The 16,281-nt window shown below is 39.9% G+C and overlaps 1 protein-coding gene across 1 annotated transcript in view; it reads right to left on the bottom strand.

Moving 5' to 3' along the window:
- adamtsl3 (ADAMTS-like 3) overlaps positions 1–16,281 on the bottom strand; it is a 194,906-nt gene that overhangs the window by 139,340 nt on the left and 39,285 nt on the right. Inside the window, exon 2 of the mRNA XM_072465424.1 lies at positions 10,803–10,925. Within this exon, the coding sequence (XP_072321525.1) occupies positions 10,803–10,925 (123 nt within the window). The remainder of the gene's footprint in view (positions 1–10,802; positions 10,926–16,281) is intronic.

The following is a 16,281-nucleotide window of genomic DNA, read 5'->3' as shown; positions in this document are numbered from 1 at the left end:
AGATGTAGGGCTAGCACGGGGAGCATGCACAGCCGGTAGGTTCAAAAAAATCAAATTAATAATGGTTGAGTAGATGCTTAACCCTTGTCACTGCTTGACACAGATGAATAAAATAAAACTTTATTGACCGTCATACCCAACGATGGTAGAAATGTGTCTTTGTCTTGCTCATTCACATACCACAGACTATAATAAAAACACATTTCAATAAATAAATAAATTAACATGTTCATTTAAGACATTTTAGTTCTTTACAGAAACAGCTAGACTCGCGACACTAGGGGGCGCTGGGGGCAGCTCCCTGATGGGACAGGGCACAAAACAAAGATACATATCATTACAGTCTCAACTAAGGACTGACACACACTTGTAAGAATATGGTCACTGACTTTAAAACTCCTCAGATGCATGGCAGAAAATATGGCCCGCTTTTTAACACTTACAGGTATTTGGCAATGTTAAAGTTTGTTATAGTAATATTGTCAATTATTAGGGTCATATTTTCTAGTTTAAATTATATTTATGCTCATATTTACTTAAAAGAACATGCTCATATTGAAACACCATTGAATTTGACCTTCTTTTGAAACATGAAATCATTCCAGTAAATGCTGCCATATCCCCAGCGGTCCTTGTACCCCTAGTTGTGAAACACTGGAAGTACTACCGCCCAAAACGTTACATAGTACACCTTTAAAATATGAATACAATTGCATATTCTCTAAACCAGTGGGCCACAGTCGGGATGTATTGTAACGTAGTTGTAATGATTTGTATGCCACACGTCTTTATGTCCATTAAAAGCATTGTGAGTTCCATTACTGCCCACATAAAGAGCTCGATACACTGAGCTGCTCACCTTTTAATAAAAGTGACTGGAACGTAATTGATTCAAGGCACAATGCAGCCTCTTCATCTACATTCAGTCCACTCTGACGTCCACTAAGTAAACATACAATTACACTGGCGGCGATGGCACACAGAGCTGAGATGAGTAAGGTTCATATTCAGCGGCTAATTCACCGTCAAAGTAAAAGAAAGATGAGAGTTTGTATCTGAACTCACAGCTGGAAGTTCAGTTCGACAGCTGTTCTGTGTTGGACGTGTGTTTGATGATGCTTTTCTCACAGCAGCTCATGTGAACATGTGATATTATACAGCAATAGTCATTTCATAAATAATATATCAAAGAAAGTTAAATGAATCGTCTTGGTTTGGGAAAATGATATAAGAGCGTCACCATTATTTGGGTCAGTTGAAATTCGAATTTATTGCGAAAACCCATATTGTTTTCAAGATTTTTCTTCCCTTTTTAAAAAACATTTAAATTGATTTAGGCATTAATTAAACTCATAATTAAAGTTAACATAATCATGAGTTTTTATTTGTTTTGTTTATCTTTACTTCACTATTATTATTATTATTATTATTGATATCATTATTACTATATTATTATTACTACTATTACTATTATTATTACTATTATTATTATTACTAGTATTATTATAATTGTTATCATTATTACTATATTATTATTACTACTACGTCATAAGGCGCTGGTACAGCTGGCAGCCCGGTGTAAACGCTCTCTCTTCTTTCTCACCCTTATTGTGCTTTATCTCCTATATTTTGTAAATATAGTTAGTATATTTTTTCTATTTTACTGCACGATAGGGACACGCGCTGGAATAGTTTTTTAATTCAACTGTTTTTGACTTTTTTCGGCTGGATTTGAGCGTTTTTCGTTGTGTTGTTGTGACGTGAGCTAGCTCCAAGCGAGCCCACACGTTTATATGAAAGAGGAACTTCACGAACGATCGGGACACGCACTGGAATCGCTTTAAATTAACTTGTTTTGACTTTATTCGGCTGGATTGAGTGTTTTCGTCGTGTCGTTGTGATGTGTCTTGGCTCTGAGTCCCCCGGCTCCGGCCCCGCCCCCCGGCCGGCGCCGTACCGCGTTTACACAAAGGAGGAACTCATGAAACTGCGGAGAACTGTCGTCTTACCCGGAGATCGTCACGTTATCCCGGCGGACATCCTAAGGAAAAAGCAACGAAGCAGACGGGCTGGACGTAAACTCCGAGAGAAGAGAGGAGAAAACACGAAGTCGGTTCCCGCCGTAGTCATGGGTAACGTGAGGTCCCTTCAAAATAAAATGACGGAAATAGCGAGCCTCATGCGGTCCCAGAGGATTTATAGGGACAGCAGCGTCTTGATTTTCACAGAGACCTGGTTAACAGCAGAAATGCCAGACTCTATTGTAGGTTTGGACAATTTTAATCTGCTGCGGGTGGACAGAACGAGAGAATGCGGGAAGAAAAGAGGTGGAGGTCTGGCGGTGTATGTGAACACGAGCTGGTCCAAACCCGAACACTGCACAGTGAGGGAGCAGCTATGTAACAAGGATATTGAACTATTGGCTATTGGCATGAGGCCATATTATCTGCCCCTGGAGTTCTCACATGTGATTTTGATCGCAGTCTATGTGGCCCCGTCTGCCAATGCTGAAAATGCTTGTGAAGCACTGCTCTCCTGCACTTGTAGGCTGCAAACACAGCATCCACAGGCTCTCTTCCTCATCTCTGGTGACTTTAACCACGCTTCTCCCTCTTCTGTTCTACCAACATACACCCAGTATGTTACCTGCCCCACCAGAGAGAATAGAACATTGGACTTGTTTTTTGCCAACACCAAGGAGGCTTATTCTTCTTCCCCCCTCCCTCCCCTGGGCAGCTCGGACCACAACCTTGTACATCTGAGGCCTGTGTATGAACCCATCGTGCGCAGGCAGCCTGTGGTGTCCCGTGAGGTGAGGATGTGGTCTGCTGAGAGCGAGGAGGCCATCAACACCATCACAGAGTGCATCACGGACTACATCAACTTCTGTTTTGAGAACATTGTTCCCTCCCGGACGGTGCGGTGTTTTCCAAACAACAAGCCATGGATTAACCCAAACAACAAGCCATGGATTAACCGTGAACTCAAGGCTCTGCTGAAGGAGAAGAAGAGAGCCTTCAGGTCAGGGAACAAGGAGGAGCTGAGGACTGTGCAGAAGGAGCTGAGGAGGAAGATCAGGCAGGCTGAGGCCGGCTACAAGAGGAGGATGGAGGAGCAGCTGCAGCAAAAGAACATTCAGGGAGTGTGGAGGAGCCTGAAAACCATCTCGGGCTTCAAAATCCCCCCTGCCCAGACAGAGGGGGATCTACAGTGGGTGAATGATTTAAATGCTCACTTCTTGAGGTTTGATCGGTCACCCGCCCCTCCCCCTGCACAGCTGCATGCTCCCTCTTCCACAGCTGGACAATGCCCTGCATCTGTTCCTCTTCGCTTATCTGCCCCGGACCATCAGCTCCCCACTTCGCCTGGACTCACCCATCCCCCCAGCACAGGTGAGGAGTGAGCTGAAGAGGATTAAAGTGAGGAAGGCAGCAGGACCTGATGGCATCAGCCCCAGGCTCCTTGAGTCCTGCGCAGATGAACTGTGTGGAGTTATGGAGCATGTCTTCAACATGAGCCTGAAGCTGAGGGTGGTACCACAGGTCTGGAAGACCTCCTGTCTGGTACCTGTGCCTAAGACACCGCGCCCCAAAGACCTCAACAGCTTCAGGCCAGTGGCTCTCACGTCCCACCTGATGAAGACACTGGAGCGGCTGGTCCTGGACCACCTCCGCTCCACCGTGAGCTCAGCCATGGACCCGCTGCAGTTTGCATATCGGTGTGGCATCGGAGTGGAGGACGCCGTCATCTCCCTGCTGCACCGCTCTCTCTCTCACCTGGAAAAGCCTGGCAGCTCTGTGAGGATTCTGTTCTTCGATCTTTCCAGCGCCTTCAACACCATCCAGCCGCTGCTCCTGAGGGACAAGCTGGAGACGGCTGGTGTGGAGTATGACCTGGCAGAGTGGATCCTGGACTACCTCACAAACCGACCCCAGTTTGTGAGAGCCCGGAACTGTGTGTCTGACACTCGGACCTGCAGTGTGGGGGCGCCCCAGGGCACTGTCCTCGCGCCCTTTCTCTTCACCCTTTACACTGCAGACTTCAGACATGACACGGACAGCTGTGTCCTGCAGAAGTTCTCTGATGACTCTGCCATCATCGGACTCATCACGGACGACGATGACGCGGAGTACAGAGGACTGGCGCAGGACTTTGTGGACTGGTGTCAGCGGAACCACCTCCTCATCAACGCGGGGAAGACCAAGGAGATGGTGGTGGATTTCCGCAGACGCCACCCCACTGCCCCCTCACCAGTGAACATCCAGGGACGGGACATTGAGAGAGTGGACTCATACAAGTACCTGGGTGTTCATCTGAACCACAAACTGGACTGGACTCATAACACAGACGCACTGTACAGGAAGAGCCAGAGTCGGCTCTACCTCCTGAGGAGACTCAGGTCTTTTGGAGTGACAGGGCCACTCCTGAAGACCTTCTATGACTCCGTGGTGGCATCAGCTCCTGTAGGTGTGGCCTGCTGGAGCAGCAGCATCACAGAGAGGGAGAGGAAGAGGCTGGACAGAGTCATCAAGAAGTCCAGCTCTGTCCTGGGCTGTGCTCTGGACTCGGTGCAGGAGGTGGGGGACAGGAGGGTCCTGGCTAGATTCACATCCATGCTGGACCATGAGTGTCACCCCCTGCAGGACACTCTGTCCACTCTGGAGAGCAGCTTCAGTGAGAGACTGATCCACCCTCGCTGTGTGAAGGAAAGGTTTCGCAGGTCTTTCCTTCCTGCTGCTGTCAGACTTTATAACAAAAACTGTTAGTACTGAACACTCGCAATACTGACCTGACCATGTACAATTCTGTCATATGTGCAATTGCTGTTGGAATTCATGTGCAATTCATGTGCAATTACTGTGAAATTCATGTGCAATCTATGTGCTGTCGTGATACATATTCATGTGCAATTACTGTCGTGATCACATGCAATGGTATTTATGTATTTATTTATTTATTTGTCTATGGGAGTTTTTATTTATTTATAGGAGATCTTCTACTGAAAGTGTTTTTCAGACTTCCTATAAGTGATCTGTTCTTCTGTATCTACCTCTGTATCTACCTGCGTTGCACCAATGAAATTTCCCCATGTGGGACAATAAAGGAATATCTTATCTTATCTTATTATTATTATCATTATTATTATTACTACTATTGTTATCATTATCATTGCTGTTGTTATTATTATATGTTATGTGTGACAATGCACTTAGAAACCTTAACAAAAGTATAAAATATGTTTGTGTCAGGTGGTGGCCAAAGTGTGTGGTGAATGTTAAATATGACAATACATTTTTCTGTATATTCCATTACATATAACATGTGGAACCACTTTGTAACCTCCATTTACACAATCTTTATGCCCCAAACAAACGCGCGCAGTATCTTTCCAACTAAACAACCTTCTTTTGAAACCTTTCCCATAATAAATGACTGAGGCCGTATCACAGATGCATTGCTCTCCGTCTGACAGCGACGCACAAATTATCATTTGTTTTCCACGAATCAATCTCAGTTGTTTTTTTGTTTTTTGGTCAATAATCACTGCGTTTGGTAAAAAAAAAGACGCAGTGCGATTTGAGAGTTGAGGATTTGACTTCACGGCAAATCAATAGTCAAACAAACTGCAAAGGTGATTTTCTTCTTTTTATATAACTGTCCATTGTTATTTGTGGTTCACGGTTGGTTCATTCTTTGACATCTATTTCTTTGTAATCCATAGTTTCAGAATGGTGAGAATACAGGACCGTTGCCATAGTGATTAACAATTTAAACTTGATATTGAATGTTTTGAATGGGGAAGAAGTCCTCAAGATGTGGCATAAAACATGAACCTCAGACGTGAATGAACAGCCCTTTTTCCTGTTGTACATTATAAAAGGTTATTAATACATTCTTTATCTGTTTCAATTAAACCTTTACCTTTATTTAACCAGGTAGAACCCTTTGAGATCAAAACCTGTCTTCCAAATGCAACCTGGGGCAAAGTGAGAATGAGAACTCCATTTAAAAGCACAGTAAAGCGAGACCAGCTCCCACAACCTCAATTCAGTCTGAAGAGAGATCCAAGCTATGGGAGCAGCATAACAAACAGCTCGCTTCCCCCAATCGGTCCGCACTAGAGGGACGGACGAGCTGCGAATGTCACGTGAGCTCAGGGCATAGTGACCTTCAGCTCGCTGCCCCGGGACAGGTGCACCACAGACAGGGCCAACACAACCACAAATATAATCGTATTAAAACCATCCAGAGGGTGACGAGGAACACTCAGCCCTGGCAGAGGGACCACCGTGACGGGACGCGAGCCCACCACAACCTGTTCATAAATACATTTAGCTGTAGCGTTAACATAAAGAACATCGCTGTAATCCAACCACGGCAAAGGGTGTCCATCTTTTGTTTGCATTGCAAGAGTTTGAAGTCCCAAATACATCGTTTTTTACAGCCAGACCTTTTATTATGACGAAAAAAAAGGGGAGAAAGGGAAAGAAAGTGTGTGTGGGGACGACGGGGAGAAGGAGAAAGAGGATGAGTGAAAAGAGATGAGAACTGTAGAGGGATAAGAGGCAGTTCTTTACCGCAAATAGAGACAGAGAGAGAGAGGGAGAGAGAGGGAGAAACAGAGAGGGAGAAACAGAGAGAGAGGGAGAAACACAGAGAGAGAGGGAGAAACAGAGAGAGAGAGAGAGAGAGAGGGAGACACAGAGAGAGAGAGAGACAGAGAGAGAGAGGGAGAGAAACAGAGAGAGAGAGAGAGGGAGACACAGAGAGAGAGAGAGACAGAGAGAGAGAGGGAGAGAAACAGAGAGAGAGAGGGAGAGAGAGAGAGAGAGAGAAACAGAAACAGAGAGAGAGAGAGAGAGAAGCCATTTGGATCCTGGAGGCTGAGCACTTTCTCTGATAGTGAGTTTCCTGCTCTTACATCACTCTGACACATTAGCCGGATGTTTTAACACAAACTTATGAGCAGTTCAGCCCCAAAGAGACTGGTGTGGAGGCGAGCAGACAGACACGGAATTTGATATTCTACAAACGCACCGGGACTGAAGTTTCTGCTTTAGGACTGCCATGTATATGGCAAAGGAAGAGCCTTTACAGCTATGTGTGCTATGTTATTACTTAGATGGGGCAGGACTAACCGATTATACTATTTACACCTTTCAATAACCATAAAATCATTGCAAAGAAAAGTATTTAGAAAAAGTTTACATATTGAAGTATTTGTTACACTCATAATTTTGAACCTCACAATGTTTTGTCTCTATTTACTGTAAGTTAGCTTATTACATATATAATAAAATGAGCCAATGTTACTTTATAGATAGATTTACAAACAATGTTGTGAACCATTTTAATAGTTCTTTCCCAAATGCATTGCAATTACACTGGCAAACATCTTAATACACAAAATCAATAAAACTAACCCACATTTATTGTCCTAAATCTAGACCCAAAAAAAATATTTCCTTTATTTAATTTAATTAAAATACATAAGATAGTGAGAATCATTGCAAAACAAGTGTAAAGAAAGTGTGCAAGACATTAACCTTTCTGTAAAATTATTATTTGTTTTACCTTAACTTTTTATTGCCTGTTTTCTTGCTTTAATGTAGATTTCTGGTCTTGGATTGTTTTGACCTTATTTTGACATGAATCAAAACCCAGATATATTTTCTTTCTCTTGTAAATTCAAATAAGTGACATTTTCACACAATTATTAACAAGCAGATTATTTCACATGTTTCTAGTATATTTCAATGTAATATAATGTTAATAAAACATTTTAAGGTGCAGTGTAAATGAACTATGTCGTCATTAATGTATTCGAGTCATTTATATCAGATGTTTTGTGTCACTGTTCAACTATGTCCTGAGCGTTTCACCGGCTCATTTTCCGTGTTGCACCCATATTTTACACCCATACTTTACACCCATACTTTACACCCATACTTTACACCCATACTTTGCACCCATACTTTACACCCATACTTTGCACCCATACTTTACACCCATACTTTACACCCATACTTTACACCCATACTTTACACCCATACTTTACACCCATACTTTACACCCATACTTTGCACCCATACTTTACACCCATACTTTGCACCCATACTTTACACCCATACTTTGCACCCATACTTTTCACCCATACTTTACACCCATACTTTGCACCCATACTTTTCACCCATACTTTGCACCCATACTTTGCACCCATACTTTTCACCCATACTTTACACCCATACTTTGCACCCATACTTTGCACCCATACTTTACACCCATACTTTGCACCCATACTTTGCACCCATACTTTACACCCATACTTTGCACCCATACTTTGCACCCATACTTTACACCCATACTTTGCACCGTTCTGTTTGAACATGTCCATGACGCCTGCAGCAGAAAACACAAGTGCTGTTGTTGGGATGAGTCTCGCAGCACAAAGCCTCCTCGTCAGAGCTCATCAGTCTGTCAGATTCTGCTGTCCACACTACATTGTTCACAGCAGACACAGCGAGATGGACTGTGTGCGGACCAGACTGTGGCACCAAAACAGATTAGAAAGATTAGCGCTGCGACACACACAGGAACTGCAATCTGGAAACTGCTATCAACGTGTTAATGTGTAAAATGAGACCGCGCTTTCCCATTCAGCGCCTGCATTATCTTTATGATTGCTGAATCTATGAACACATTTCTTACGCCTCTAGTGACGAGTGTTGGCGCAAAACACAAGTGGTCGGAAGATTATTGAACCCTGCATCTGTCTATCCACTCCAGAGCGATTTCAATAAGCAATGACATGGACAAAAGCTCTTTTTTAAACATTTAAATGCAGAAAAATAGATCATATTTTCAACACAAAATATCAGTGCTTTCTTTATGTTACTATGTGGTCTTATACTAATTCAAGATCATTCTAAAACTGTTCAAAAAAGGTCACATTTGTCCTGTTTAAGGTAGTTTTAGAATAGTTTTAGTATGGATTAGTGTGTTATTTTAGACACTTTTGACAACCCGTATAGTGATTGAACAGTTGTCACGCTAACAACATTTCGATTCTCCATACCGCTTTCAATACCGCAATGATAATTAAAAATAGGCTTATAATACAATACAATAGACTGACATTTACCACACTAAATAATAGTACTTTCTTTATTAAACATTGTGGCCTCATACTATAATGCTGATGAAAGGAACATTTAAAAGCTCAGGATCATTTAAAAACTGTTCAGGAAAGGTCATATTTTGTCCTGTAAAAGTGATTTTTTTCTATTGTTTTGATGCTAGTTTGAGTGTCGATACTAAACCTCGCAGTCATAAAACCCTGCGTTACATCGCTCAGAAGGTCATTGATCAACAAACAGACTGTTCATAAAACCCAATTAGAATTAAAGCACAAGACAAAAACAGCGGTTGTGTTCAGTTGCCACTTCACTCTTCCACTACAATCAATACAGCAGCAACACAGAAGTATCTCTAAAGCAAAATAAATAAATAAATAAAAACACATTCTCATTTGCGCCCGAGTTGCACAAAAGCTGTTTTTCAATCTATATTTCACAGACAGTTTTAGCACTAGCAAAGTCAATGACATCCACTTCACAGCCTCACACTTTTACCGCTTAGTCAAACAACATTGCAAAAGATTTTCACATATAAAGTTTTAAAAACACATCAGCATTAAACTATTTATTTTCCATCTGTTTTCTCTCATCTGTTTTCTAACTTTTCTGTTCGAGGGGTTCACTTTGCTAGAAAGGTTCCACGGTAACACACTGAGCGCATTTATCGCGCATTTATTCAATTACAAGTATTTTCATGATTGAAAAATACTTTCAGAGACAGATCTGACCCAGTGTTGACCTGGTGTAACGACCCTCCACCAGAAATGTTACATAGTGCACTTTAAAGTTACAGCAAGCCAGTAAATTGTAACTCAAAATGGAGAGTGCTCTATAAAACCACTGCAGTAATAACATCCACAGCATGACAATCATAATCTTTATAATCTCACTCATTACAGCATGATGAACTTTTACAACTGAAGCTGAGACACTGCAGATAAAACATCTTAATACCATGTTTTCAATCCAAAATATGTGCATTTTTACATTGCAAAATATGTGCATTTTTTCATTACATTGCACATATTTTGGATCTGAAATCTGAAAAAATATATATACAGTATATTGAGTCAAGTTTGAATTGTTTGGTTCATTTTGTTGAAGTATTAGATACAAAGAAATGTACAAAGGGATATCTGAGTAGACTAGAGTAGAGTAGACTTACTGAAAATTGACATAAAAAGGTAAATTCCACCACATTTTTGGGGTTGAACTTCAATAAACCAAACTTGGACTTGGATATCAACTAATTCTTCTGTACAATCTGTCAAAATCTTATTATGTATAAGATTACAGTTTGGTGTGTGTATACTTTTAAGAGTTATCTTTACATCTCTATGTGAGAAAATATGTTTTAAGAAAACTACAATGTCCCATATCAATCTATGGATGTAAGTTGAGTAAATTGAAATAATAAAACATCTTTAATTTCAGATTGGAACATTTTTTGCCTGTAGTGGCTCCCAATGTCAAGGATTGCATTAAAAAAACAGAGGCAACTTCATTGTATAGATTAGTTTGCATTCAGCACAACAAAACCATCAGAAATCAATGAAAAGCACATGTTTTACACTGCAGTTCCATTCTCACTGTGAGGTTGAAACACCTGAATACATTGCTCTTCTCAGCGACACGTCATTTCTATCCTGTGAAAGTCTGACTGACCTGGTCGTCCGGCCTGGAGATGAGGCTGTGGTCCTCAGGGGAGTCGTCTGTGAAGCTGCCCAGAGGAGAGAGGCCGAACTCGGGCAGGAACTCAGCCGCGCGCTGGGTCTGGACCTCTGCGGCCTGGAAGAGCAGACAGAAGAGAGCTAATGAGTCCAGGCTTCTGCTGGGATTTGGTCATGAAAATGTATCTGAGATCCTCACATCGCACTTAAAATATCCTTCAGTCAACTCAAATACTGCGCAATAAACTAGCTCTTTCAATATCTCAATAAGCCTTAGCAACTGTGTAGCAACAATGCATCAATGTCGATATCAGAGAAAATTTTAATCTTCACTGTGTACTTGAAATATCTTGTTAGCATAAAGTAATTCAAACTAAAATAAATGAAATAAAATTAATAAAAATTAATAAAAAATAATAGAATTAATAAAATGAATAACATTAATAAAATTAATAAAATTAAAGTTAGTAAATCAAATTAAAGTTAGTTACTTAAACTAACAGTACGTACCATTTAATGTTCTTTTTTCTTTACAAAAACAAAAATGGACAAAACACAAAGGCTTTTCCAATTTCTTCCTACCACGTCCAAACTCTGCCCCAAACCACATACTTTAACTGACCGAGCATTGACTGTAAACCTCTCCATTAAGAAACCCCAAGTCAGAATATTGATCTCCCCTCAAATCTGATTTATTACCCAGCCTAGTATAAAAACAATCTAAAAATTACCCTATCAATGTCTCAAAAAGGCTTTTATGGCATATAAATTGTTGAAAGTGAACTGGGCAAAATGCCAATAATAATAAATTTACAATTTTTCTTTCCCAGCATTGATCCATCTCAAGCATTAAAAAATGTAGTGCCTGGATTGAAATTTGACGAGAAAAAAAAAAGACACGCACAGTCCTAATAGATTCTCATATGTTCTGATCATTCTCTATTCTGTATAACATAAATGATAGGCCTGAAGTTAAAAAAAGATGAAAAGACATATATTAATGCCCTCCTAAGTCCCGTGCAGGCTTGCAGGATGGAAGTTCTCCAACGTGTAGCGTTTGATCCGTGTCCCAGATGTAAACCTGTCCCAGCTATAATTCGTTCCCCACAGCTCGTGTTGACTCTCATAAATTCTCCTAAGCGTTAATTTGCCTCTGATTGATATCCAGGCGAGAAGAGCGAGCTGTTACAGACGTCAGAAGAAATCTGAACGGCCTGGGAGAAACACTACAGTCAATCAGAAAGACAGTAGTGTTTAAGGAACTTAGAGACGTTCGTTTTTGGGTTATGACCCGCTTTACTTATCAAGTTTGTATTTTTTATATTGTTAAAAACGTTACATATTCTCCTACAATCACATTAAACAGCTTGAACTTCTATTTTTGGCATGAATTGTAGATGCAACATCCACAATCTACAAATATATCTACAATTTAAACATTTAAGCATCCGTCGAGTTACAGGAGCACTGTGTGTTATTTCAGACAGCTACTCGTCTCCATGGAGATGACTTTACTTTCTTTGGAATGTTACATGTTACGGGATTATTAAACTTGCTAAAACATGGCGTGAAGAACATCCTCTCCACAAATTTGACCTGTAACTAGTGTCATTACCGCTTGTCTCAAATGATAAAGATATGAACAGTTAATGCCACGCTGTGAAACATCCCAGGAAAACAATTACATCACCATGGAGACAAACAAGTGTGAATCTTCCACCAGAAAAGTAACTCATGTTTATTCAATGACTGGTACTTCATTGATTTAAGCCGTGTATTGATACATAGTTTTCCTCTTACAGTAGTTTACTTCATTCACCTGATTCTGCCCCGCCCACTTTTGCCTTTTTGTCTGTTGTGTTAACATTTCCAATCGAGCGGGAAAGGTCTCGCTGCGAAAATACGATAATTATTGATTAAATCTGTGCGAAATGTCCCATGTTCATTTGCACCAAACGTCAGCAATACGTCAATTCCCTTTTTATTTTTAGTCTGTGTAGGACCTATTTTCTCAGGAGGATGACAACCCTGTGTGAAAAGGTGAATAAAGCCTCTTGAACGACAACACAACGCTGATGTTTTAATAAATCTCACCAGAGCCTCGTTACAACTTGTATTGTCAAAACCAGGGCAGCCGTAAAAATCAAGAAATAACAAAAAAACACCTGTAATGCAATAAATGTAAGATGGATACTATTAATGTGTGTAATGTATATGTAAGTTGTAGATTTTTAGCTGTTTCTTATAAGTCTAAAGTATATTTTGCTCTTAGTCAAACTCTCAGCTCATTTTGTTTTTAGACAATTGCATTAGAAAGACAATCTAAAGGGGTGTGTCCCCGCGAGGACAGGAATAACTGGCATGTGGCCTTTAGGAGCTCTCTGGAGGCCAACACTGAAGCTGTGTGTGATGAACAGGTTCACCAACTTATGTGGGGACTCAAGTATAAGAACCAGCTTCATTCAAATGGACAAAGTGCAGCTCCATTTGACTGCGTTGTTTTAAAGGTTAAACACGGTTGTCATCATTGTTATATTTGCCACTGTTTTGTTTTTATACTTCACTTAAATCCATCATTTTGCTGATTTGACCATGTTCTGTAAGTTTGAGGTGGAAATGTTTTTTTTTATTTTTTTTATCACTATTATTATTATTAGTATTATTATTATTACTATTATACTATTTATATTATTATTACTATTATACTATTTATATTATGATTATACCATTTATGTTACTATGATACTATTTATATTACTATTATACTATTTATATTATGATTATACCATTTATGTTACTATAATACTATTTATATTACTATTATACTATTTATATTATGATTATACCATTTATGTTACTATAATACTATTTATATTACTATTATACTATTTATATTATGATTATACCATTTATGTTACTATAATACTATTTATATTACTATTATACTATTTATACTACTATTATACTATTTATTTATACTACTACTACTACTACTACTACTACTACTACTACTACTACTGTCAGTAATAAATAAATGCACAACATGCACTGCATTATAATATTACTCAATGTGAAAGTATTCTAAGTTCTCACAGTAAAGAATATAAAGTTACGAGAGCCAAAAAAGAGAAACAGAACCAAGAAGGAACAGAGTCACTATCCCTTATGTGTCTGGACTGTCTGAAAAACTACTAAGGGTTTTTAGACAGCAAAAAATCCTTGTTTATTTTAAAACTGGCAACACTTGAAGACAAAAACAGGTTCACCCAAAGGACACGATGCCTACACAAAACCAGAGCAATGGTTACATGGAAGCAATGGAATACAATTGGAGTATTCTATCCAGTGCAGTGGGGAAAGTTGTACAGAGCGTTATAGGTGCGAACAGCAGGTTAAACAGCCACTTTAGAAGAAGCTTTATGAGCAAATTCCCAATGCCATTTATGTTAAAAAAGATAAAAAAACCCTTTTTAAACAGGAATGGAGGTTTAAGGCTCAATCTTCCAGCAGTGTACAGCAGTATTCTGAAGCCATGGGACGGCATCAGCCCTCACCATTCTGATGCTAATCAGGTACTCATCAGGCATGAGGGAGTTGCAGCCAGGTAATAGGATTCCGATGGCCCATTACGGGGCTGTTAGGATAAACAAAGAATATTGGTTTCAGGTTAAACTCAGTGTAAACAAAACAAAAACAGGGCAGGCTATTATCAGGAGGCTCCTCCCGGGGGGCAGGGCTTACTCAGAGTAGTATAAGTATCCGAGTACTCAGACTAGATCCACAGATTGAGAAAGACTCTTGGATGAGAGTCGAAACGTCCAACAAATGACCAACACTGACCCTCTGCAACCGTCTTTCACTCACGCATACACCTTTTACACAGGCAAGGTGGAGGAAGTGTCTCACCAAGACCACAACAGTGCTATGCTCTGGTCTGCGCTGGAATCTAACGCTGTGATCAATGGAACACTGCCAAGTGAAGGTCAATGAATGCAGTGTCCCCAGAAGACATACAAACCGGGCTGTATGTGTGCGAGCAGTGGTTCAGAGTTGAGATTAGCCTGTTAGCGTAGCCAGTTAGGGTAAACCGTTAGCGTAGCGTAGGTGTAGGTTCAATATCTACTCGGCCTGCAAAATCTACTGGTGTTCGCCTTCGGATGTTCATGTTCTGCGATCTGATTGGACGGGAGTAGGAGCGAAGCAAGTGATTGGCTGTTGCTCTCGATAAAGCAGAGGTTTCAGCCCAGCCCGAACAGATTTGATCAAACAAAGCTATTCATAATCATTTAATATAAAAATGAAATGTTCCTAACCACCAAGCGATCATATACTTGTTGTAAAAATGTAATAATTGCTTCTTCTTCTTTTTTTTTATTGATGCTGGAGCATTTCTGTTGTTTTTAATTTGCCCACTATAAATATAAATGTTTGGAGAAAAGAAACTATACAACGATGTTTGAGAATCTGTTTCTCAATACATTAATATTAACAGATTAATAATGAGCCAATGCGCTTATATTTTACAATTAACCCTTCGTAACAATCATAGAAGTTTAATTTAGACTTAATATGGGAGGTAGATCCAGTAAAAATGCCTTAAACCGGCAGTTTGTTCTCAGGTTTACACTGTTTAAACTACTGATCAATAATCACGAAAGCCCTACAGAATAATAAGAAACAAACACCTAAACATGCACTTTTTAAATATAAAAACTGATGATATTTTTAGCCTTACGTCATCAAAATGCGACGTTTTGCACGCCCGAGCCGATACTGTAGGCCGAGTAGAAGATGTGACTTCACAGGCTTTTAGCAGCACTTAGGCACTGCTGCAGGACGCTCTGGTATGTGTCCCCTGAGGACGTCTGAGGACTTTATCTAAACCTGTTCACAGTCTCATATTAGAAGCACTGCAGCCTCAGATAAGGCCTGGCCACAGACTGACTATGATTATAACAGACTGGGCTCCTCTGAAAATACTCCTATCCACAGGTCTCAAAAGGACAAAAAATGAGAACTGTTTCAGAGCAATTACCGATTCAAAACAGAACATATTATAACCTGATATTGTTTTTTTTGAGTATCATGATTACAATAGTCAGAGAATAATATGTTAATCCAACAGAAATGTGTTAAAAATGTCTTTAAAGGTATTAGTTCAAATTAATTATTAGACAAATATGAAATGTCTATAAAATGAATGAAAAAAGTGTAGAAATATCCCTGATAACACATCATAATTAGTACACTTATTCCAGGATTAACAAAGCACAAACAGAGACTTAATTCATTAGGAACACATTTAATCTAAGTTTAATAAGAATGATTCAAGCTTAGTAACTATTTAAGTTATACTCTGACCCTTATTCCAAGCCCTAACCCCAAACCTACCCTTGTTTAAGTCGTTACGAAGCCGGATTAATAAACTGTATGTTCATTATGAATTAACTCTTTGTTCATGCTTTGTTAAGGAA

Source organism: Eucyclogobius newberryi, unplaced genomic scaffold (genome assembly GCF_026437365.1).
Source record: "Eucyclogobius newberryi isolate DKJ021-1_F unplaced genomic scaffold, fEucNew1.0.hap1 SCAF_5, whole genome shotgun sequence".
In the NCBI taxonomy this organism is placed as follows: domain Eukaryota; kingdom Metazoa; phylum Chordata; class Actinopteri; order Gobiiformes; family Gobiidae; genus Eucyclogobius; species Eucyclogobius newberryi.
This window is presented reverse-complemented; position numbering and strand designations above follow the sequence as displayed.